Source organism: Pongo pygmaeus, chromosome 5 (assembly GCF_028885625.2).
Source record: "Pongo pygmaeus isolate AG05252 chromosome 5, NHGRI_mPonPyg2-v2.0_pri, whole genome shotgun sequence".
In the NCBI taxonomy this organism is placed as follows: Eukaryota; Metazoa; Chordata; class Mammalia; order Primates; family Hominidae; genus Pongo; species Pongo pygmaeus.
In genome coordinates this window covers 71,733,949-71,757,784 of record NC_072378.2, presented here as the reverse complement: position 1 = coordinate 71,757,784, position 23,836 = coordinate 71,733,949, and the positions used below count along the sequence as shown (strand labels likewise).

Here is a 23,836-nt window from a genome sequence, read left to right as displayed (position 1 = left end):
GGAACAATCAGCCCTACTAAAGATGCACAGAATGGCCTGAAGACAGCGTTATGTGGTATGGGCTATTGAAATTAGCAATCCTATCACCTGAACAGAGGACAAATCTTCCTTTGTTTTTATCTGCTAGTGCTGGAAAGGGACATTCTGTCAGTGGTGGTGGACCAGATAAATGAGCAGGAAATGAAGGCCAGATTTGCCCAAGAGTTTTGTGTTCATATGAAGTCTTTACAAGGTTAACTTAGACTTCACAAAGTTAGGTTTATGCATAATGGTTATAGGTGCTAACATTTATTAAGCCACTTACTATAAATTCAGGTTTTGTCCTAAAAATGTAATATTTACTATTTACTTTAATCCTCAAAATAACTGTATGAGGTAGGTGTTATTATTATTCCATTTAACAGATATGTTGTAGTGTATTTTATGTTAGCTTTATGTCTTCCTGCGTGCTATAGATATAATTATAATGCCATATTCCTCAAAATATCAGTCTGGAGTCTTAGAAATATTTAAGGCACCAGATGAGTGGCTCCATAATTTGGAAGAGAGGAGATGAGTGTCATCAGAGTGAGTGTTGTTGGGTGTGGCCAATCTTGAGAATTTTTGTCCCACCTTTCCTAGGTCTTGAGAGAAGAGAAAAAAAATGGATCTAGAGCAGACACAACTTTCCCATCATGTCCTTCTCTAAGGCAGCAGCATTCTCTTTCTTCTACTAGCATCCGTATTGCCTTGGGAGAACTACCCTAACTTTTCTATGTGGTTTGGGTGCAACTGCCTGGATTCCCTAGATCCAGGGCTGGACTCTTTGACACAAGCCTGTCTATCAATGTATTTCATTTTTCTGGTCAGAGATATTTGTTCAGCATTAGGCATGGATCAAGATGATCCAAAGGAGATTTTGCTGGGATGATGGGGCAATTGTGGGTTTTTTTTAATCCAACTAATACATTTACATTTACAAAAACCAATTGACCACCAAGTATGTGATAAGATAGGTATATACTTTTAATTAAAGGAGTTCTGTGGTAAGAGCTATAGAGCAGCAGTCACCAACCTTTTTGGTACCAGGGGCTGGTTCTGTGGAAGACAGTTTTTTCCACAGACCTGGGGGGAGAATGGCTTCAGGATGATTCAAGTGCGTTACATTTATTGTGCACTTTATTTCTATTATTACATTATAATATATAATGAAATAACTCACCATAATGTAGCATCAGTGAAGCCCTGAGCTTGTTTTCCTGCAACTAGATGGTCCCATCTAGGGGTGATGGGAGACAGTGACAGATCATGAGGCATTAGAATCTCATAAGGAGCACGCAACCTAGACCCCTCCCATGTACAGTTCATAATAGGGTTCACGCACCTATGAGAATCTATTGCTGCTGCCAATCTGACAGGAGGCAGAGCTCACTTGCCTGGCTCACCTCTGGCTGTGTGGCCCAGTTCCTAACAGGCCATAGACCAGTACCAGTCCATGGCCCAGGGATTGGGGACCCCTGTTTTATTGGGTCTGACAACCTAGACTGAGGTATTAATGAGCAGCAGGCAGGGTAAGTGGAGGCAGGGTAGACAAAACTACTTTTGGAAAGTTAAAGAATAATTCTTTCTTTGTTCTATCTCCCTTACTCAAACTGTTCCTGAAGGCTGTGTATTATGCATTCATGAAGTTTGATAGTGCAAGGCTGTGTATTATGCATTCATGAAGTTTGATAGTGCAAGGCTGTGTATTATGCATTCATGAAGTTTGATAGTGCAAGGCTGTGTATTATGCATTCATGAAGTTTGATAGTGCAAGGCTGTGTATTATGCATTCATGAAGTTTGATAGTGCAAGGCTGTGTATTATGCATTCATGAAGTTTGATAGTGCAAGGCTGTGTATTATGCATTCATGAAGTTTGATAGTGCAAGGCTGTGTATTATGCATTCATGAAGTTTGATAGTGCAAGGCTGTGTATTATGCATTCATGAAGTTTGATAGTGCAAGGCTGTGTATTATGTATTCATGAAGTTTGATAGTGCAAGGCTGTGTATTATGCATTCATGAAGTTTGATAGTGCAAGGCTGTGTATTATGCATTCATGAAGTTTGATAGTGCAAGGCTGTGTATTATGCATTCATGAAGTTTGATAGTGCAAGGCTGTGTATTATGCATTCATGAAGTTTGATAGTGCAAGGCTGTGTATTATGCATTCATGAAGTTTGATAGTGCAAGGCTGTGTATTATGCATTCATGAAGTTTGATAGTGCAAGGCTGTGTATTATGTATTCATGAAGTTTGATAGTGCAAGGCTGTGTATTATGTATTCATGAAGTTTGATAAATGGTGAGTGGTCAGGGGAGGGCGGAGAGACAGCAGGGAGAGGGAGGGAGAGAGAGAGAGAGAAAGAAAGAAAGAGGAGAGAGAGAGAGAAAGGCTTAGAAAGAGGTTTCAGGGAATGGAGAAGAGCCCACCTGCCTCCTTTATCCTATCCCCCACCCCCAACGTAAGGCAGAGCGGCTCAGGCAACTTGTGGGAGACCAAGCTGGACAGGAGCTGCCTTGTCGCAGAGAAATAGTTTGGGATTTTTTCTCACCTCGTGAACTCTTCATTCTTTAATATCTAGCTTAACTGTCAGCAGTTAGTAGAGGACAAAGAGCGCTTAGCATGCCAGGATCCCGAGTTGGTCAGACTTTGGTTCATATCCCAGCATATGTGACCTTAGCTTGTTGCTTCACTTGTCTAAGCTGCAGAGCCTTCTATGAGAAATAGGGGTCCTATACTTACCTCATAGTACTGCTGTGAGGGAGTAAATATAATCCCATAGCCTTTGTATACAAATCAAATAATCAAATACAGTAAGTCCTAACTTGGACTAACTTAACCACCTGTTCTTGGAAACTGTGATTTTAAGTGAAACAATGTACAGCAGGTCCTCGATAACATCGACAGAGGAAAAAAAAAAGTTTTTTTAATATGTCATTTTACTTAAAGTCACAGTTTCTCAGAACTTAATGACATTGAGGATTTACTGTATGCTATCATAATTATTTCTTTATATATATATATGTAATGATCTCTTTCAATACACAGGGAGCTACTTTAATACAGGGCTACTTTATATTCTAAGTACTTAATACCTAGTACTTAACAAAATCCTTAATAATGTTGGTTAAGTATAATCAGATAATATATTATCTGGGATACATATGGGGCTGGGATTTCAAGAAATAAGTTGTCAGAGTCAGCAAGAAACCATGAAGACTTAGCAAAATTGCCTTTCCTCAGGTTCCTTCCTCCCATCACTGTAGGCTCTGAAATCCCAACACTGGGTAGCTTTATATGGCTTGAAGCGAGATTACTGCTCTTCTCCTTCTGTCTAGACAATAATTCTGAAGCCCACTCTCGTCACCTGTTTCAGTGGCAGACTTTTCTCCTGGCCTCACCCAGCTCTGAGCTTTCTTAATGCACACGCATCAAACAGCTTTACTCTGTTTTAAACTGAACTGACCAGTTGTTTTTGCCTCTTACTGACCCAGCCCAACAGATAATTTTGTGTCTTGTAGACCAAACAAATGGATGATTTAATAGGGTAAAATTCAGTCAACTGTTTAAAAACTATAAATAACTGATGCATTCATGTCTCCAATCTCTTTATTGCCTCAAATTTGATGTTGATGTAAGTGTGTTTACTTTGCTTTACAAGTTAAAGCCAGCGTGGTCTATAAAAAGTTAAGAGCTCTTAGAAAGACAAGACTAGATCACAGAAGTTATTTTACTACAATGCAAGATGAAAGTAGTGCTTACCAAGTGTTTCATGAGAGGCGATGATTATTAAACATATGAGCACACTTTCAGGTAAGAAAAGATAATAAAATAACCTAAAAAGTTAATAATGTCTCTTTGAATATATTATTTTGGATATCTATCTATATTTGAAGATACTTTTATTACCTAAGATTCTATTAAAGATGATTCAGTGTAAATGTATTGCTTATTTTTTGTTAAATTGGTCTCCTCTAAACCAAAGTTATACAAATTAGTCATGGGTTCAGAAGAAAAAGATGGAAAGAGGAAATATATATGACGAGAGACGCAGGAATCAATTTTTTGATATGTCACGTAACTTGAAATAATTTGGCAATTGGACAATAGAGTTGTCTCTTTTATTAGCATATTCAAACAGCAGAAAACAACCTTCCATTTGATTCTTACTGAGATTTATTATTTTTAATAATGCCACTTTTCAGAAGTATAGTCATGTGCTCACTTAGGCTGACGAAGTGAAAACTTGTATGTGATGCAAAGTAACCTTTGGGCCATCGATTAAGACATAATATAGTGCAGTGACAAATCAAGTCAAATGCCCGCAGCAGACAACAAACCCCAGCCTCCCTTTCCCATGGCCTGGCTCCCATTTTGCACCATAGAACCCACAATGGAAATCTGGCAAGACATAGAACACAGATGGCTACTGACTCACATGAAAAGTAAATTTTATTAAACATGTTTACATACATGAGTTGGAATTTCATTTAAAAGCACAGGGGAGTGTTAAGACAAGTGGTCAAAATAGAAAGATACTACCCAATTATAATCAGTTGATTGTTGGCCACTAAGACAGAACGGAATCTAGTAGAAGTGCACCAATGCTTCAGTTCCTCCTGCTCAGCATGGTGAGCAGTGGTCAATCTGTGCCCTGTGGAATGATGGGCAGATAATTCTGGCATGTGTAAATAATAATAAATAATTCACTTGGTGCAGGCAGTATGTCTATGAATTAAAACCTAGTGTGTACACAGTGTCTACATGTGTTACAGCCCCACAGTAGGAATCTACACCAAAATATTTATTAGAAGGAATTTGGTCCGTACTACATCACGTTTTCCGGAGGGTAAAAAATAAAGTCCATCTATAGACATTTCACCATAGACCCAGAGACTGAGTCTGGCTAAAACCTGCAAAATGTCTATGACAAAAATGGATGGCTTAGATTTCTTGGTTATTTCGGTATAGTAATTAACAAGCAAACTGTACAAGTACATGCAACATACAAGCTGGCCTATGTGGAACTAACATACATTATTAAATAACCTTGTTTCTTTTCTTTTTAAAATTTTTTTTTACAAAATGTGCATGCAGCTTTGAACAGTTCCAAGTCATGCTGCTCTATTTGTGTAATCACAAAAGTGGAGTGACTCATAAAAGGAGGGAGAACATATCAATGCACCTGCAGAGACTGCAGTTTGTAGCACATATACAGAATGTCACAAGGGAAATTCAAGGCCAAGAAAAACTAAATGAAAATGCAAATTGAAAGTTCATTTTGTTTATTTTCCCCCCAAAAAGTAAGATACTTTGCATTAAAAAATCAAGCTTTGTGCTTGCATCAATCTCAAGGAAATGTAAACTAAAATTCAATAAAAACAATAGTTTAGTGCAGAATATTTCAACTGGAATTTCCAGTGGAATATTGAACAGCTCATACCATGCTCTTTCCAGGGCGGATGGGTGTGTCTACACTGAGGCATGGCTGAGAAGCCTGGGCGTAGCTCAAAGTGTCTTAGGCTCAAATCCATTCCTAGTCACCATTTTTGGGAAGTCAAAGTATGGTTTATACACATGAGCATTTTTTTATATCAGGAAGAAAAAGGCATTATAAGGAGTGTTTTCAAAGTACAATTATGCAGTTAGTTTTAGTCCCCAGCATTAGTTGCAGATTGACTTCTTTAAAAGTCTTCCATGCAAAACAATGGAAACCATAAATTAATTTTCTAGAATGCAAACAGATAGGCTCTTCATTAAAAAAGTACTTCTGTGATTATTTATTTTGGAAGATAACTTTTTGTCTCTTGGGTTTCCACACATAAGACTTTAAATAACTATAAAATGAAAGCTAGTGAAACCCTTCCTTGGCTTCACCTCATGTAGCTGTTTAACACTTTGGGGAGATACTACAGAGACCACTTCAGCCCTTTTTTTTGGTGTTTTTGGAAAAAAGAAGGGAAGAATCTCTGTTAGCATCATGAGGCCTGTCATGACACAGCCAAAAAAACTAGTGGAAATAACAGATGTGGTGAAAACAAAACAAAAACTTAAGAAACGAAAACCAACAAACAACACACAAATAAACAAAACACACAAAAGAACAAAACAATTCAAACATCAGGGAAATAACACTGCTTGTGGTCTGTGCAGAAACGTGTAGAATACAACTTTTCACAGAGTGAGAGTTTCGTTTGTTCAATTTGGTGTGTGTGTGTGTGTGCGCATGTGTGTGTGTAAGTGTATGCGTGGATTTAGTTTCCTCTTTTTCTATTTGTTAGAAGCATCAGTGACTCTCACCAGCATGTTGATTCTTCCTGTAAATTTGATAGATTGCCTTGTTCTGTCATATGAAGCCATGTTTTAAATAACAATTGGGACATATTATTGAAAAACTACTACAGGCAAAACACAAGTTGATTGTCTGTCTCCAACAATGCTTTTGATCATGAAATATCTGGTTCAGATTATTATCCTGAAAAGTAGAGTTTTATTGGAATGACTCTGGTATGAGTTCACTATGATCGAATACAGGGAGGCCCAGTTGAACTTTCCAGAGATGACTGGGAAGCCCGGCGGGTGAGGGGAGTGAGTGTGGGATCCACCAATGAGGACGGTGGGAACAATTTGTACCATCCAATCACCATGCTGGACAGGTCGAGTTCTTCCAACAAGATCTGAGCCACACCCATAAAGCATTTGTGGTCCATTCTGCCATAGTCTCCCCAGACAATCACCTGCAGAGATAGAGAAATGCAACATTACCTGGACTTCTCTCTGCTTCACATTCGAAGGGCTCAAAGCAACTATGCTGTAAAAGTGGGCCAGTCAGTGAAGCAGAGGAAAAGAATAATGAATACAACTATCACCAAGGAGAAGGCACAGATAAGAAGATACACTAACCTTAAGGTGCTCATAGACACTTCACAATAATTTTTAGTCTGATGGAATGAAGGATTGCATGTTCCTAGTCAATGAGGAGTATTATCTACATAAGCCATGTTAAAGAAATAAATACACAAGATTATTTTTATATGAATGCAACACCTTTCTTGTGTAACTACTGTCTAATTAGTGATGTGCAGGACCATAAAAATATAAAAATTAAAATTTGTGCAATTTAGGAGGGCAAGGTGAGCAATCCAACTCAGTATACCATGGAATGTATGTACCAGAATGTACAAAGAATGAGAGTATTCATATGATTTCTTTCGTATTATGGTCTTTTTAGTGAAGGGGTAGGTCAAAAATAATTGTGAGCTGGTACCTTTTGAGGACTTGCCTGCCAATTTTGATTTAGATGATTAATATTTCAATTAGATCATTAAAATTACCACAATCTAGGTCAACTTCTATTGGCTACTAGTGTCAGACAAGCCTTCCATTTCACATACTCCCAGGTTCTATCTTCTAATACTTCGGTCATCTGTAAAGGTTCTCAACTGAACTCATTCACCTGTTTTACACAAGCAGAGTTGGTGGTGAATCACGCCTTTAAAATTTACTGAGTAACTTTGTGAAATTACTTTACCTCTTGAATCTCAGACATAATCTTTAAAATGGGGATAATGATACTTATTGCACATGTTAGTTACAAAATTTAAATAATGTATATAAGCACCTAGAAATGCATGTGGCACTCCACCAGGACTCAATATTTGCTGGTGTCTGCACACTTCTCTTTTCCTCTCCCTCTTCCTCTTTGTACTCAATGTTTGGTATATAGCAATGCTCAACCAAGTATTATTAACATTGTTTTGTTTGATATATCTATATCTATCTATCATCTATCTGTCTAGTGAGGATATATCTCTATCTATCTATTTATCATCTATCTATCTAGTGAGGAGTGAGGAGGGGCGGGAACAGGGCAAAGCTAGAAGGAGAGGATAGAGAGAGAAAAGACAAGAAGAGAGAGAGATAAAATAAAATTGTTCTCTATTAGATCCACCAAATATTTTTAATATTATACATTATTTATATTATAAACTAACCATTTGAATTTTGTCTACTCAAGAATAATGTTATCCTACATTTATCTTTACCAAATTTTATTCTTTTTGTGATTGACCATCTCTTCGATGTATGGATAAAACAGACATGTCAATGTAAAAAGCCAAACAAACTATTACTGACCTGAAGAACTTTACCCTGTGGACTTTCATCAAAAACCAGAGACTGCTGATACAAAGGATCAAGGGTTTTTCGTGCAATTCTTGTCTTCTTCTTGGCTATACAGGCCCCATTTTCCAAAAGATATACTTTGACATATGGAGCTAAACAAAGGTATATTAACATGAGCTAAACAAAGGTATATTAACATATCAGAAATTATTCCTTAAATTCAACTATTTTTTTAATTAGAGAATTCCCTATTAGAGAATTAGAGATGCTTACTAAAAGTTTCCCATTGACTGTTTAAATTACTTAAAATTTCCATTGCTCCATAAATTCTGTTCCTTAAATCTATACGTTACCATTACTGCCATTTTCCTCATTTTGACTCAATGTATATACAAAGTTATTTGAAGACTTTGACTTACTTGGATTACAATGCAGGTTTATATCTTAAAGCTCATTGTTCTCTTTTTATGATTAGAACTATATTCTTTTTTTCTTTTGCCTTTCTAAGTGTGCAAAAAGAAAATAATTGACACAAGCTAAGAAACGACCATAACTAAACTTTAAAAAAATATTATAACATACTTCCTAACACTTTCTGAAAGAATAACTGTGCAAGGAAAACCCAAATCCAGTTCAATAACATCAAAGAACACAGAAACACTGCTTTTTTAATCAATCAGATGATGCAAAACAGAGCATATGAAATTCAGATGCAGCAAATGTTTTTATTTGTTTGCCTATTAAATAGTCCCTTCACCAAATTCAGGAATACTTCTCCTTACCAGGTGTAGATTTGGAACCAGGCTTTTGTGTGAGGCTTCGTGCTCTAATGACTTCCACTTCTAATTGGCCCTTTTTGTCCTCCATTCCAATTTGTATATCACCTGCAAATGGAAGGGAGCAAGATGTGTTTAAGCTTCTTTGCAGTTATGTGCAGTTAAAACAAAAAGGAGAGCCCGTAACAGACTACAGATTTTTATCTTCATGATTTTGATAAGAAACTAATATTTAGATCCCTCACTCCACAATCCACTTTTCTTTCTCAGTTTCCAAATCAAATTTGGAAACCATTCTCTTATTTTTTCTGGTATTAATACCTCTTATGAGATTTGCAAATTAGTTAATAAATGAATATAACAACACTGAAGTATTTCTATAATTCTTGTACTTAATAAGATTTCTTACTCTTATTTCATCCAGTATATAATAAAAAATTGTAATCATATGTATTTTCATTATCCAGAGAAAGCCACCATTAATATTTGGTGAATATCCTAGCATTCTTATACTTCTATCAATCTCTCTGCCTGTCTGTCTGTCTAACTATCTATCTATCTATCTATCTATCTATCTATCTATCTATCTATCAGCAATGATGATCACACACCATCATTTTATTGACTGTATGGACTACTGCATGGACACGTCATTACCTATTAAATCAGACTCCTATTGATGGAAATAAAGGTTATTTACATAAACTATTTTATAGTGCAGTATATGTAAATAGGGTTATAATGAACAGTTTTATAAGAATTCTTGTACACATTCTTGTATCAGTTATTTTTTGAACATAAAATTCCAAGATTTTAAATTTTCGTATCTAATAGTATGGACATCCAAAAATTCCATGCATACTGCCAACTCCTCCAGAAAGGTTGTACCAGTTTGCACTATCACCAGAAATATCGCTCTTCCTGCTTCCCACACTCACTAATATTGGTATTAGCAGTATGTCTAATATCTGTATCAAAAATATGCTTAATTTTTGCCAATCTGGTTAAAATGATATTTTAATTTGCATTTCTTTGATTATTAAGGAGCATTATATAGTCCATGTATAGTTTGATACAAAATTAGATTAGCAACTAGAATGAGTCCCTTCCTTTTTATTTCATGAAAATATTTGTTTCATAATTTTCATGTCTCTTGAGTTCATATTTATTAGAACTCATCTGTGAAAACATCTGGGTGTATTCTCCCCATTTTTGGTAAGTAGAATGTTAAATACTGGTAGTTACAGTTCTACTCAGGTTTTCAGCTTTCTATTTACTCTTAAATTCTTTGTGGTAGGTTATATTTTTTAACAACTGTCCATCTTAAATAAATTTCAAAATTTTAAGCTTTATTTATTTAGTTATTTTTTTGAGACAGAGGCCTGCTTTGTCGTCCAGGTTGGAGTGCAGTGGTGTGATCTCGGCTCACTGTAACCTCCATCTCCTGGGCTCAAGTGATTCTCCTGCCTCAGTCTCCTGAGTAGCTGGGACTACAGGCATGTGCCACCATGCCTGGCTATATTTTGTATTTTTAGTGGAGACAGGGTTTTGCCATGTTGGTCAGGCTGGTCTCAAACTCCTGACCTCAGATGATCTGCCTGCCTTGGCCTCCCAAGGTGCTGGGATTACAGGTGTGAGCCGCCGTGTCCAGCCTAAGCATTTGTATAAGTGGTATCATTCAGCAATTTTCCTTCTTCACTTAGTAACATTTTCTTAGATATCCATCCAAGTTGATGTGTTGAGATCTAGAACATTCCCTTTAATTTCTCTATAGTATTCTGTTACATGAATGTCATATTTATTTATCTACTCTCCAGTTAGGAGTCTTGGTTTTCCTATTTGGTGCTGCTACAAAAAAATGCTGCAAAGAGTTTCTTGAGGATATGTAAATTAGAAGTTGTATTGCTGGGTCACAGCATATCTACATTTTTATTTTTACTAGATGCTGCCATATTATTCCAATTGGTGACTGCACCAAATTACACTTCTAATAGTAGTGTACCAGAATGCATATTTCTGAATGTCTTTGCTACTTATATTGAAAGATTTAAACAATTTGGACAATCTGATGTGCAAATACACAAATACACACACACACATACACACGTGTGTTTTGTAGAAACGTTAACAGATCAGTAAACTCCACTCTATTTTCAGTTTGATAATTTTTATCATAAATTAAAACTGAATTTTATCAAACTTTTTTTGCATACTTAAGATGGTCATTTTTTCTTTTTTATTACAGCAATGTGATCAACTATATTAGTTTTCAAATATTAAACCAACCATGTGTTCATGAAAAAAAAATCCCATTTGGTTGTGATAATATTATTTTTAGCATTGCTGAATTTGCTTTTCTTGGGGTTCATAAGGGTCTCTGGAAAGTATGACTATATTTATTTTCAGTTCTGAAAATTTTTCAATTATATATATAATTTTTATTGTTACTTTTATTGTTTTTATTTTCCATTTTACTTTTTACTTATTGATACATAATATGTACATAATATATGTACATATTTTTGAGGTATGTGTGATAATTTAATACATTCATATACTTTGTTATGATCAAATCAGTGTAATTGGGATATCATTACCTTAAATATTTGTTTTTTCTTTTATGCTAGAAACGTGAATAATTCTCACTCAACCATTATATTTTCAATGGCTTCTGGCCTATACTCCTTCTTTCCCTATTCTGGGACTAATTAGACATATATTAGACCTCACTTTTCTGCTCGGTCTTATAACTTCTTATTCATATTTTCCATTATTTTATGTGTCCAATTAATTCTGGATACTTTCTTATGGCTCTGTCCTCCAATTAACCATTAACCAATTTTCTCCTCAACTCTGTCTAAACTGCTGGTAACTCATCCATTGAATTCTTAAGTTTAGTTTATTTTTCAATTCTATAATTTCTATTGGACTCTTAAAGATTTGAGTTTTCTGATGAAATTCTCCATGTTTTTTATTTTAGGTAATCTTCGTTTTCTTCTTCATGACTTGAGATAATGTCCTGAAATTGCATTAAGAAGCTTTTCCTTGTTTGTTTGTTTTGTACAGATTGTTCAGTTCACCACTCAGTGTGCTCTTTCAATCTCTCAGGTTTTATGTTTTTCTTAAAACAGTTCAGGCATCATTATTTTTCTCCAAAAACTGTCTCTCTATTCTCTTTTTAGGCTCCTATTAGAGTAAGTTTGAGCTTTTTGGTTTATTCTTCCTACATCCTGAATTCTCCTCTCTTACAAAAGATTTTTTTTTTAATTTAAATAAGCCATGATATTGATGGTATTCTATAGTTCTTGTAGTTAATTATATCTTAAGCTTTGTTCAGTATACTATTTAGCTCATCCACTGAGTTTTAAATTTTAAGTCACTATATTTTCCATTCTCTAACTTTCTTTCTTAAAAATATATACTTCTTTTTTGTTTAATAATCTCTTGGTGTTTTTCTCTGTGGATTATATGATACTTTATCTCTGAAAATTTCTAAGTTATTTTTACTTAGTTGAATCATTTCCATTTTCTCAGGCATGGATTCTCTTTATTTGCCTGGTCAGTTGATGAGCTTTGTTGTTCTAGACAGTCACTAGTTTTATAATTCTGTTTTAGACTTCAGTTCCTAGAAGTCTTTTGTTCTCTTTTTGTCCTTTTAATGTTTCTTAAAGATTTCTTTTTAAATCACACACATCCTCAACTGTTCTATAAAAACTGTTATGTTTATGTATAACTAACTTCTACTGTCTCTCAACTTCTTGTCTTCCAAAAATTATTGCTTCCAAAATTTTCAATATTTTTATCTGATTTACTTTCTGGAATTTGCCTCCTTATTTCTAAGCACTATACTTATATTTTCCTTTTTGCAGTTTTAGATATTATTATTGACTTTCAATTTTGATCTCTTTCACTGCCTTCCTACCCCTACTACATACTTGACAATTTCTGTCATCCCATTCTCCTAATATTAATATTTATATTATTTTGACTATGTAACCTTATGCATAACTGTGTGAACTAGAATATTATAACTACTTCTCATTTCTTAGACAGATCTTCCTTTTCCCTACACTTAATTAGTATCTTTTAAAAAAGCATTTGCTTACATTTTTATGTAGACCTCACTAGTTCAAATCTTAGTTTCTCCTGGTTGTTTATCTCTTCCATAAAAATCAAACCCATTAGATATTCTATAGATTTTATCTCATGAAGTCTGACATGATGCAATTTGAACGCTGCTTTGAAACCTAGCTGCAGCTATCTTTAGTTCTTCCTTTGCTATCATCCTGGGTATCCCAATCATCTTTACCTTGTGAGGAAGCATTTATTTTTTGGTTCCATCTTTTTTTTTTTTTTTTTTTTAGTTCATAATTTTGAAAATTCATTTAGTTCATTTGGTCAAAATAAATCTTCTAGTAGCTTTCTGAGAAATGTTAGAAATGAGGAAAATGATTTGAGGCCTTGCTTGGGGCCGAGTATGTACCTACTCTGGGGCCAAGTATGTACCTACTCTAGCCTCAAAATTACTTGATAGTTTGGCTGGCTTTTGTATTCTAGGTTGGAAATCTCTTGTTACTCCGAATTCTGAAGATAATGCTAACAGTCTTCTGGCTTCCAGTATACTGAAGAATCCAATGAAAATATGAAGAGCCCAATGAGAATCTGATTTTTTTTTTTCTTGGAGATGGAGCCTCGCTCTGTCGCCCAGGCTGGAGTGCAGTGACCTGATCTCGGCTCACTGCAAGCTCTGCCTCCCGGGTTCACACCATTCTCCTGCCTCAGCCTCCTGAGTAGCTGGGACTACAGGGGCCCACCACTATGCCCGGCTAATTTTTTTTGTATTTTTAGTAGAGATGGGGGTTTCACCGTGTTAGCCAGGATGGTCTCGATCTCCTGACCTCGTGATCCGCCTGTCTTGGCCTCCCAAAGTGCTGGGATTACAGGCGTGAGCCACAGCGCCTGGCGAGAATCTGATTTTTGATAGTTTTTTTGTAAAATCATTTTTCCTCTTAGGAAGCTTGCATGATTTTCTATCAAGCCTCCGTATTGTGAAATTCCACTATGTCGTGTCTTCAAGCTGATCTATTTTCATGCATTTTGCTGAAGTTCTTTCCCACTGCAAGATTACAGACAGATTAACTTAAGTGTTCTCCAGTATTTTTTAGTGCTTTTCTCCACCTTCCCTTTTCTTTTTTATAGTTGAGTCTAAAATATTAACTTTTTTGGTAAGTTGTGTAGGGGTGAGGGAATTCCATCAATTTTTTCACACAGGTAAATAGTTATGTTACTATACTTTACTGAACAGTCTTTTTTTTTTTTTTTCCATGCTGTGAAATGCCACCCTTGTCCTACATTTACATCTATTATATCAGGGTTTCTGGTAATTCAAATATTTATGGCTAATTTTACTTCCTTTTTCATAATATCTCAAATTAGAAAAATGCACTTGAAATTAGAATAGCTGTTTGCAAACAGTAACTCCCAGCTAAAATGTTGCTTCTCACTTGTATTGCTATTACACAATTTTAAATATTTTAAATGACTTTGTCAAACACAAAACATCAATTTTCCTGTAGAAAAAAATAATGATTCTTACCCATTGCAGGGGTGGCAAGGGTTTGGCGGCCAACAAGCTGGGCTGGTCCCAATCCATCAAGAAAATCACTGAATTGACTGTCAGCTCCCAGTCGCACTCCAGGAAATATTAAACTATCAGCAAAAGGATAAAAACCAAAGGAAAAAACCCATGAAATCTTCTAGAATTCTTTTCACTAGTTTCCATTTGACTAATTATGATCATGAAACATAAATATTACTTAGACAATCTGTTTTTTTAATTGATTATTTGCACTGCCTTTGAGCCAAGCATATGAGGCTTAACATTGACTGAGGAAAGGTGTAAACTCTCAATTTAACACCTAATGGTCTATTCAAGAGGGCTCAGTTATAGTTTTTAATATACCAAGTTCCAAATCCTTATATAAATGTGTTGCTGACAAAAAAACATAAGATGCAAATTTTTATATCATAAACTTCACACAGATACTTGCTCATGAACATTAGGTAACATTCATGCTAAATTTTTAAAGTGGCCAATAATTTCTCAAATAAATGTTATAACATAGTTCAAGTTCTTATTTATAAACATTTAATTGATTCAAAGATGAATTATTTGAGACTTTTATTTGGTTCCAATGGAAATTAATTGGTTAAAAAAATCTGTATTTCTCCCTATAATATGACTTCCTGATAGCCCCAGGATGTAAGCTGCACAAGGGCAGTGCCTGTTCTCTTCTTGTTGACTGATGTAGTTATCACTGGGTAATGAGAACTACGCTCATTATGTGATAGGCATTCAATAAGCATTTTTTGAATGAGCATATTTCTATAGAGACTTACTCTTTCCATTGTGCTTTCACATCTATTATTTCTCTTAACCAAGGGAATTAAATGGGACACTGATTATATTCCCATCCAGAGACCATGAAAATAAATCCAAGAGATTAAGTGGTTTATGATGGAGGCAAATTTTGTTACTTTTTTATATCAGAAAATGATGTGTTCAAGTCTCATTTGTATATTACTTTATGCTACTTCATCAAATATTGGTATTTTGTCAGTAAGTTTATCTCCATAACTTTCATACCTGCTGATTTTTGTTCTTATATTCCTTACTGGAAACATGCATAACAAGTCAATCATTTGACCAACTAAACAGAGACCAACTAGTTTCAGGAATGGGAAAGAATATCACAAACAGTAACTTGGCATAATTCTGTTAAATTTTCTAAACAATATAGAAAAATTCCAGTAAAGACAAGAAATTAGAAATATCAAATTGGTATATGAGTAATGTGAATGGTAATGAACAAATAATTATGGAAAATTTATATGTGGTGAATCTCCATGTAATCCAAAACAACACATTAATTACTTATTTGTAAGATCCACTACCTCAATAAAAATTCAGTTTTACCAGAAATATTCTCAAGCATAGGAAGAAGCAGGTTTTGTGCAGGATCCATATGAAATGGAAAAAAAAAAAATCAAACAGAGTAAATTTTTAAAAATCGTATTCTATTTTTTCAGAATTAACTAAAACATTTTAGTCAGAAAAATAATGAAGCTGATAGACCCTGGATTATTTCTTAAGGTAAAAATGAGTCAGCAATGTTTTAAAAACAAGAAAATGTAACTTACTTACATATATGACAGTGTTAGACTTAGAAAAGCTTAGGGTCCAAAATAGCTTGGAGAAAATTAAGAAAATGGGAAATCAGTCCTTACTTATAAATTTTAATTTGGACTTTGGTGACAGGGACAGACTATGAGTTTCCCATATGAAAGAGTCCATTACCTGTGGCATTTCTACACTAAACATTCAGTAAGGAACTAGTCTGGGCTTTCCTAGATGGAGGAAATCAATTTGTTCATGTGGACTCAGAATTTCTTCACCCTTTGAAAGGTATGAATGACCAGGTGTAGAGGTGTGTCCATGTGTACTTACTTATAAGCCATCAGGGTGGTTTAAAATGGATGGTTGAACTTCTGGTTAAATAGAGAAGCTGCACAGTAACACTCAGTGGCTTTGTTATCTTACTGATTAGTACACAATTCCTGGTTCCACAGCCATGCAGACGTGCTGACAGCACTTACTTGCCCTCAGAGCTGTAACTGTTGATGCTGCCATCAGTAGACTCTCGGCTCGGCTGCCTTACCATCTTTCTCATTTCAGCTGCCATGCCTGTTTCTGTGCTTCTCTGAATGGTACTTTTTAACTTTTTGTGGCCCGACTCTGACAGGAGAGAGTAAAAGAAACTCTAAGTTTTATTTAGACAGTTTTCCCCTGAATATCAATTGATCCTGCAAATACAATAGTTAATTTTACACATAATTACAAATTTAATCAGAAAAATAGTAACCTAAGGGAGTACTTTGTTTGATTCAGGCTCCTTGCCAAAGTGTGCTTGGCTAAGGGGAGTACCACTGGATGCTATGCCATGGCCACAGTTTCAGTGACTGCCTAAATCTCAATCAGCCAAAATGAAATCATTGTATTATTGATGGTGACAACTTCAATGAAAATCTGAGTTTGGCACCCAACTGTTATGTGGAAAGATAATGGTGAACAATCTAATAGGTTTCTCCTAACACGGAATTCACTAAATGTGTATGAATAGTCCCAAAGGACAGGTCGTGTTCTTTTAAGGAGAAGGTGCATTTGGAACCCAGTACGGAAAATACCACAGTTTTACTGTCATGTATCAGCAGTCCTCATAAAGAGAAACTAGTATTTTAATTGATGATTTTTGCAACACTTTAACATACACTATATAATATTTATACTTATTTATACTCCATATAGATTATGGAGTTAGGTGTAACAGGTTTTATCTTAATTCAAAGACTACATAGCTATCTCATGGCCTTTTGACTCAGCTGCATGAGTTCTGACTGGCAGTTTTGGGGTGTACACCTCCATTTGCACTGGGAATTACATACATTTGCATTTCAGTTCTTGATAAGTTCAGAGGAATTCTCTTGAGCCACTTTGAAATGCACTAACCAGCATTCTATTCATAGCATGGAAATAAATTCTAAAATATTTACTTGCTTACATGTATAAGCAGTATCAATAGGTTAGGAAAACTGTTAGACTTTATTCCATCTATACGTCGTGTATACATTTCTGGTTTTCGCTTTAGTTTCTGTATAGTATCATTTAATACCCATTAATAATATATGAAAAATGCTCTATATACATAATTACATACATAACTACTATATAAACACATTAACTTTTCAATCCACATAAAACCTTTACAAAGCAGGTACCTAAATACACTCTTAGATAAGCCATTTGAAACACTGCATTTTTTCCCTCTCATTTTTGGTCACTGGATTCCTTTTGTAAATTGTCTAATCAAAGATATAATAGGTTATGTTATATGCACTTAATGCTGATGCTTCCTACACATTTAGTATGTTCATTAAAATTTTTATTTTTTATTGTTCTTAACCTTTTTATTGCTATTTTTGCTTACAAAGACAATATATGTATATTACAAAATATTTAAATGTTACAGAAATTGCCAACATTGAATGCCCCCTATAATTTTACCACTCAAGGAAGACAATGGTTAGTAATTTGGGAACTATTTTTTCTTTATACCTATACAAGCTCCTTCACTTGGCTACTGTGATCCACACTCTCCGTTTTTCCTTCTTTGACATTGGTTGTTACTTCCCAGTATCTTCTGCTGGATTTTTCCTCTTTGAGATTTTTAGAAATAGACAATCCCTAGACCTCAGGCCTCAGACCTTTTGCTTTCTTCTACACTTACTTCCCAGGTGATCTCTAACATAGCTTTAACATAGCTAACAAAGCCACCTATGCCCTTGTGCCTCCCAAATATACATCAAGGTCTTAACCTTTCTCATAAATGCTGAAGTCATTAATCCAATTGCCTAGTAGCTCCATTTACAGATCTAATAGGCACTTCAACATTAACATATCCAAGACAGAACTCTTCCCCACCTCCACCACACTACCACCTCCTACTACTAAATCCTCCTCCCGCAGTAAATGGTACTGCAATTCACTTGGGTGATCAGGCCTAAATCCTTGTAATCATCTTTGATTCCTCTAACACACCCCACACCCAATCCATCAGCGAATCCTCTTGGCTTTGCCTTCACGATGCATCACAAATCTGGTCATTCTTCTTCCTCTCCACAGCTCCAACCCTACATCCAGACACTATCATCACTCAAAAGAGCAGTGCCATACCCATACAGCTGGTCTCACTGCTTCTATTCATTTCCTCCTCAGAATATTCTTGACATAACAGCCATGGTGAGTCTTTAAAAATGTAAATCTGAATATATCATTCCCCTGCTCAAGATCTTATAATGATTAATCACCAAAGTAAAATGAAAATCCAAAATTGTTATCATGGCCCAGGAAATGCCATATCATCTGGTCCTTGGACACCTCACATCTCATCTTCTGTCCCTCATTCCATATGATCAATGCTCTCCAGTCACACTGTCTTCCCTGCATTTCCTCAAGCCTGCAAGCATGCTGCTTCTGGGTCTTTTTTACTTCTGTTTGTCTCTTCTGACTTTCTTGCCTTGCTCCTTATTCAGATTTCTGCTTCAAGAGAGGCTGTCTCCTCAGAGAGGCTTTGTATAGTATCCCTTTGCTGTGCTTTATTTTTCTTCACAGCACTGCTTCATCTGCCATTAAACCTTTATCTGTTTGTGGTCTGTTTTCCAATTAGAATTTAATTTCTATGAGAGCAGGGTCATTGTGAGTATTGTTCACTGTTATTCCTAGAACAGGGGTATTGTTCACTGTTATACTAGAACAGGGGTATAAACTGTTGATAGTGAAATCACACCACATATACTAATGTGCAATTTTCACATTCCATTTAATATAATGTAACACAAACAGGTATATATTTATTCTTTTTAAAGATTGCACTATTCCATTTTATGACTATGTGGTTCATCATTAAACCATCCCTTTATTGATGGGCTATTGGATATTTCCAGTTGTTATAGGAGAGCTTCTACAGAATGATTACTAGAAGCTGAAATGCTACTGAAAGGGTAGGAATCTGTTTAATTTAAATAGCTATTTCTAAATTCCCCTTTAGAAACACTGTAGTGATTTATACTCCTACCAAGAGTCACATGGATGTTCCCACTTACCTACCTATGGCTCAAGAATTCTCTACCTTTCCCCTTTTTGGACTCTGTCTTGTCCACTTCACTTGTCATTGTGGAACGTGCACACTTACCGAAGGCAGGGACTTCATCTATGGCCATTGTAAATGCTGTTTAGTTTAGTTTTGGCATTTATTCATTTATATGTTGATTCCTTTCTAGAGGTAATTCATTTGTGAAGTCACTATGGTACAGCAGTGGCCACTCATGGCCACATACTGGCCAGATCTCACTTGAAGGACAGGGGTAAGCCCCAGGGGTATATTACCAAAGTATTGAGCCAAGATGAATTACAAGTGTTTATCCAAGACAGCATGAGATAATAAAATCTGGGTAGAACACCAGTTATTGAAAATCATGAGGATCATGGCTAGAGAAATTGCAGGAACTTTAAATCTAAACGGTGAGGTGCTGCTGAAAACTGGAGGAGAAACAGTTAAGAGGATCAACAATACGGCGGGTTCAGGTTAGAGTGTTAGTTCATTCTGTTTTTTGTTCGTTCATCTATCCTACAAATATTTATGGAGCATCTATTATGTGTCATACACTGCTTGAGGTGCTGGAGATACATGGATGGATGAGAAATTCCCTGCTTTAAAGGAGCGTAGATTCTAGTTTGCGTGTGTATACAAGAAAGAAAGTGAATAGGCCGAGCGCGGTGGCTCACGCCTGTAATCCCAGCACTTTGGGAGGCCGAGGCGGGTGGATCACGAGGTCAGGAGATCGAGACCATCCTGGCTAACATGGTGAAACCCTGTCTCTACTAAAAATACAAAAAAAAATAGCCGGGTGTGGTGGTGGGCACCTGTGGTCCCAGCTACTCGGGAGGCTGAGGCAGGAGAATGGCGAACCCGGGAGGTGGAGCTTGCAGTAGCGGAGATTTGTGCCATTGCACTCCATCCTGGGCGACTGATCAAGACTCCGCCTCAAAAAAAAAAAAAAAAAAAAAAAAAAGACAGTGAAACAAAGAACATACAATATCGCTGATAGGGAAAAAATTAGGCAGGATGAGAGGGGTAGAGAGTGATGAGGTAGAGTGGGAATTGTTTTGTTTGTAAAGGAGCCAGGGTCTGATTAAGCAGGGCAGGGGGAAGTGAGGACACAAGCCATGAGGAAAGAGGGAAGCAGTACACTGCGGGGATCAGTCCTGGTGATGGGAGGCTGTGAGTAATGGTGGCTGTGGCAGAGGGGAAGGGGAGGGCTGCAGTCTTGCAAGTAGTGCACAGGTCCCCAGGCTTCCTCTCCAGTCTTTGTAATGTCGATGTTGACTCCAACCCAGAGGCTCTGTCACCAGTGATGTCGGGCTCTGTGCGTTGCTGGCAGTCCAGATGACGGTGAAGTGCAGACTGTCAATAACTGATTTCTCTTGCATTATCTAACACAGGTTTCACATGATTATTGTTCATTACATATTTGGTGACAAATGAAAATGAAAACTGAAAAGAAAAACTTTAAAAGTGAATAATCTTTATTCATTTGTACATTTTAGTTGGGATATCAAGTTTTCTTAACGAAGGGTATATCTACAGGGTGTCTCAAAATGCTTACAGCAGTTTTAAACTTTAATAGCTTCCACGGTGTAAAGGACACAAATGCTCGAAAAACATCATTTGAGGGGCTAGTTATTGAATTTTCTTTTATATTTACTTGATTTTGTGAATTTGAATATTTTTAATATTAAAGTTTTTGTTTTAGTCCTGCTGAATGAAGATGGCAGATGAACTGACATCTAACTGTTGTCTTATTCATATTAATAAATATTCATGAAAAGAGCTTCAATTGACTAAGCAATATAAAGGTCTAGGCAGAAGCTCAATAAACAATTCTAGTTTTAAATTTGCCTTATTTAAATTCATAAGGGCCCCAATATTAATTTGGAATGTGAGGATTAGAAGAAACATTGTTTTATAGATGTGAAAACTGTAAATCTGGAGAAACAGAATTCATGCAACAAATTCGTTCAGCCCTTACTCTGGGTCCAGTCTTTTCCAGATGCTGCTAATACAGCAATGAGCACAACAGACAAAATCCCTGCCCCGATGGAGCTTACATTCTAGTGGATATAATGACTTGCTTAACATCACATTAGTTAGCAGCAAAAGCTGAATTAGAAACCTGTCTTTCTAAATCTTAGTCTTGCAATCATTCCATTATACAACATTTTAGGAAAATGTAAAGTCTGGTCTTATTTATTTTGCAAATAGAACAATGGTTATCTACACAGGTATTTTTATGTATACATTCACATATAGCTTTACAAGTTAATTTGTAAAAGTTTGTTAAAAAGCACATATATTCTATACAAGCACAAATGTATAATTATCTGCATCTATGTATATATACTGTAATTATAACAAATATGTGTTACATCTATGTAATATGTTTAATGTCAGTATAGTCCATTAAAATATATACAATATTAGAAAATGCTTTTATGCTTTTAGGAATGCCATCATTATTAATTATTTGTATCCACTGAAGAATCATTAACCTTATAAAGACGTAAAGTCTACTACAAATTATGACATGAAACCTTTGATTTGTGAACACCATCTGAAGTATTCTATTAAGAATAAAAAAGATTAGAAAAGTAGTGCATTTTAATATTCTCTAGTCACATGAAAAATTACTAAAATCCAAAATGTCTGGGGGCAATATTTCACCCATGTTCCGGAAGGGCAAACTTTTTCTCAAAGAGTATTGCAAAAGGTGTCATATTTACAGGTGAACTCTTTCTCTCTTTGCTTATTTAGAGATATGTGTTATATTTAGAAACACCCACTGACTTATTAATTCATTCTATAAATACTCATTAAACACCAAGAACCTATGATATAGGCATTGTTCTAGGTGCTTCAGATACAACAGTAATAAGATAGAATAGGGAATACAATAAACATGTATTTTTAAGTTAGGACCACGAGAAACAGGTCAAGGCTAGAAAGATAGACAAGGAGATAGAATATATTGACACGCAGGTACAATTAAAATCTATGGTGCTAAATATAAGAACTTAGGGAGGAAATACACATAAAGAGTAAAGAGAACAGAGCTTGGAATATTCCCACAGTTAGAGGTACAGAAGAAAATCAGGACTGTCAAGGAGGCTGAAAAGGAGGACCTTTTAAGGTGGGGGAAAAGCAGTAAGTGCAGTGGTACAGAAATCAGAAGAAGAAAGTGTGTCAAGAAGTAAAAAAATAATGTTGTTGATTACCACTTAAAAGGTTTAGTAAGAAAAAAATACAGACGTGACCACAGTGCTTGGCTTCATGGAGATAACTGACTGAGAGGAGTAGATTCAGTGAAGCAGTAGGGTTAGGTGCCTGAAAGGAGTGCCCAGTCAGAAGAGGGAATGAGAGGTGAGTAAATAGAGACAGCTCCTATGACTATTTTGTAAAGGTTTGTTGTGATTGAGAGGTAGTATTTGGAAAGTCACACAGTATTAGGGGAGGTTGTCCTTTTCTTTAAGATGCGTGGTAGTAGAGCTTGTTTCTATGTAGATTGGAATAATTACATGAACAGGGAAAAACACATTGTTAGGCTTAATATTATCTGTTGGAGAGATGTATAAAGATAGATAACATCAGATAAATCATCTTCCAATCAAAGAAGTCTCTGAGGCCAAAGCAGTCTCTGATGGAACTGGATACACCATCCAACTCCATCAATTAATTGGAAAAACCAATAAAAGAGTATCACCTGATTAAGAAATTTAGGTCCAAAATAAATGCAATAATGGTTTGTTAACTCACAAAAACAAAGTATCAAGTAAGTATAACCTTTTTGGTTATTCTGAAATAATATTTTTTTTGTTTTTGAGGTGACAAATTCAGTTATTTTGTAAAAATTAATTATTTTTTTTAAGAGACAGGGTCTTGCTAGGTCTCAGTAACAAGATCACAGTAAGCTAAGATTATGCCATCACTAGGCTGGAGTGCAGTGGTGTGATCACAGCTTACTGTTACCTTAAACTCCTGGGCTCAAGTGATCCTCCCCTCTCAGCCTTCTGAACAGCCAGGACTACAGGCACATGCCACCACACCTGACTAATTCTTTCAGTTTTTTTTTTTTTTTTTTTTTTTTTTTAGAGATGGGGTCTTGCTATGTAGCCCAGGCTGGTCTTCAACTCCTGGCCTCAAGTGATCCTCCCATCTCAGCTTCCCAAAGTGCTGGGATTAC

General features: G+C 35.8%; 1 protein-coding gene across 50 annotated transcripts in view; it reads right to left on the bottom strand.

The window, feature by feature from the left end:
- Positions 1 to 4,114: 4,114 nt before the first annotated feature.
- Positions 4,115 to 23,836, bottom strand: part of RIMS1 (regulating synaptic membrane exocytosis 1) — a 515,969-nt gene continuing 496,247 nt past the window's right edge. For all 50 annotated transcript variants that reach the window (XM_054491261.2, XM_054491259.2, XM_054491257.2 and 47 more), the window contains 5 exons: positions 16,580 to 16,718; positions 14,520 to 14,632; positions 8,930 to 9,031; positions 8,160 to 8,299; positions 4,115 to 6,760 (listed from right to left, as the gene is read on the bottom strand). In XM_054491261.2, coding sequence (XP_054347236.1) covers positions 6,542 to 6,760; positions 8,160 to 8,299; positions 8,930 to 9,031; positions 14,520 to 14,632; positions 16,580 to 16,718 — 713 coding nt within the window. In that variant the 3' untranslated portion in view covers positions 4,115 to 6,541. The remainder of the gene's footprint in view (positions 6,761 to 8,159; positions 8,300 to 8,929; positions 9,032 to 14,519; positions 14,633 to 16,579; positions 16,719 to 23,836) is intronic.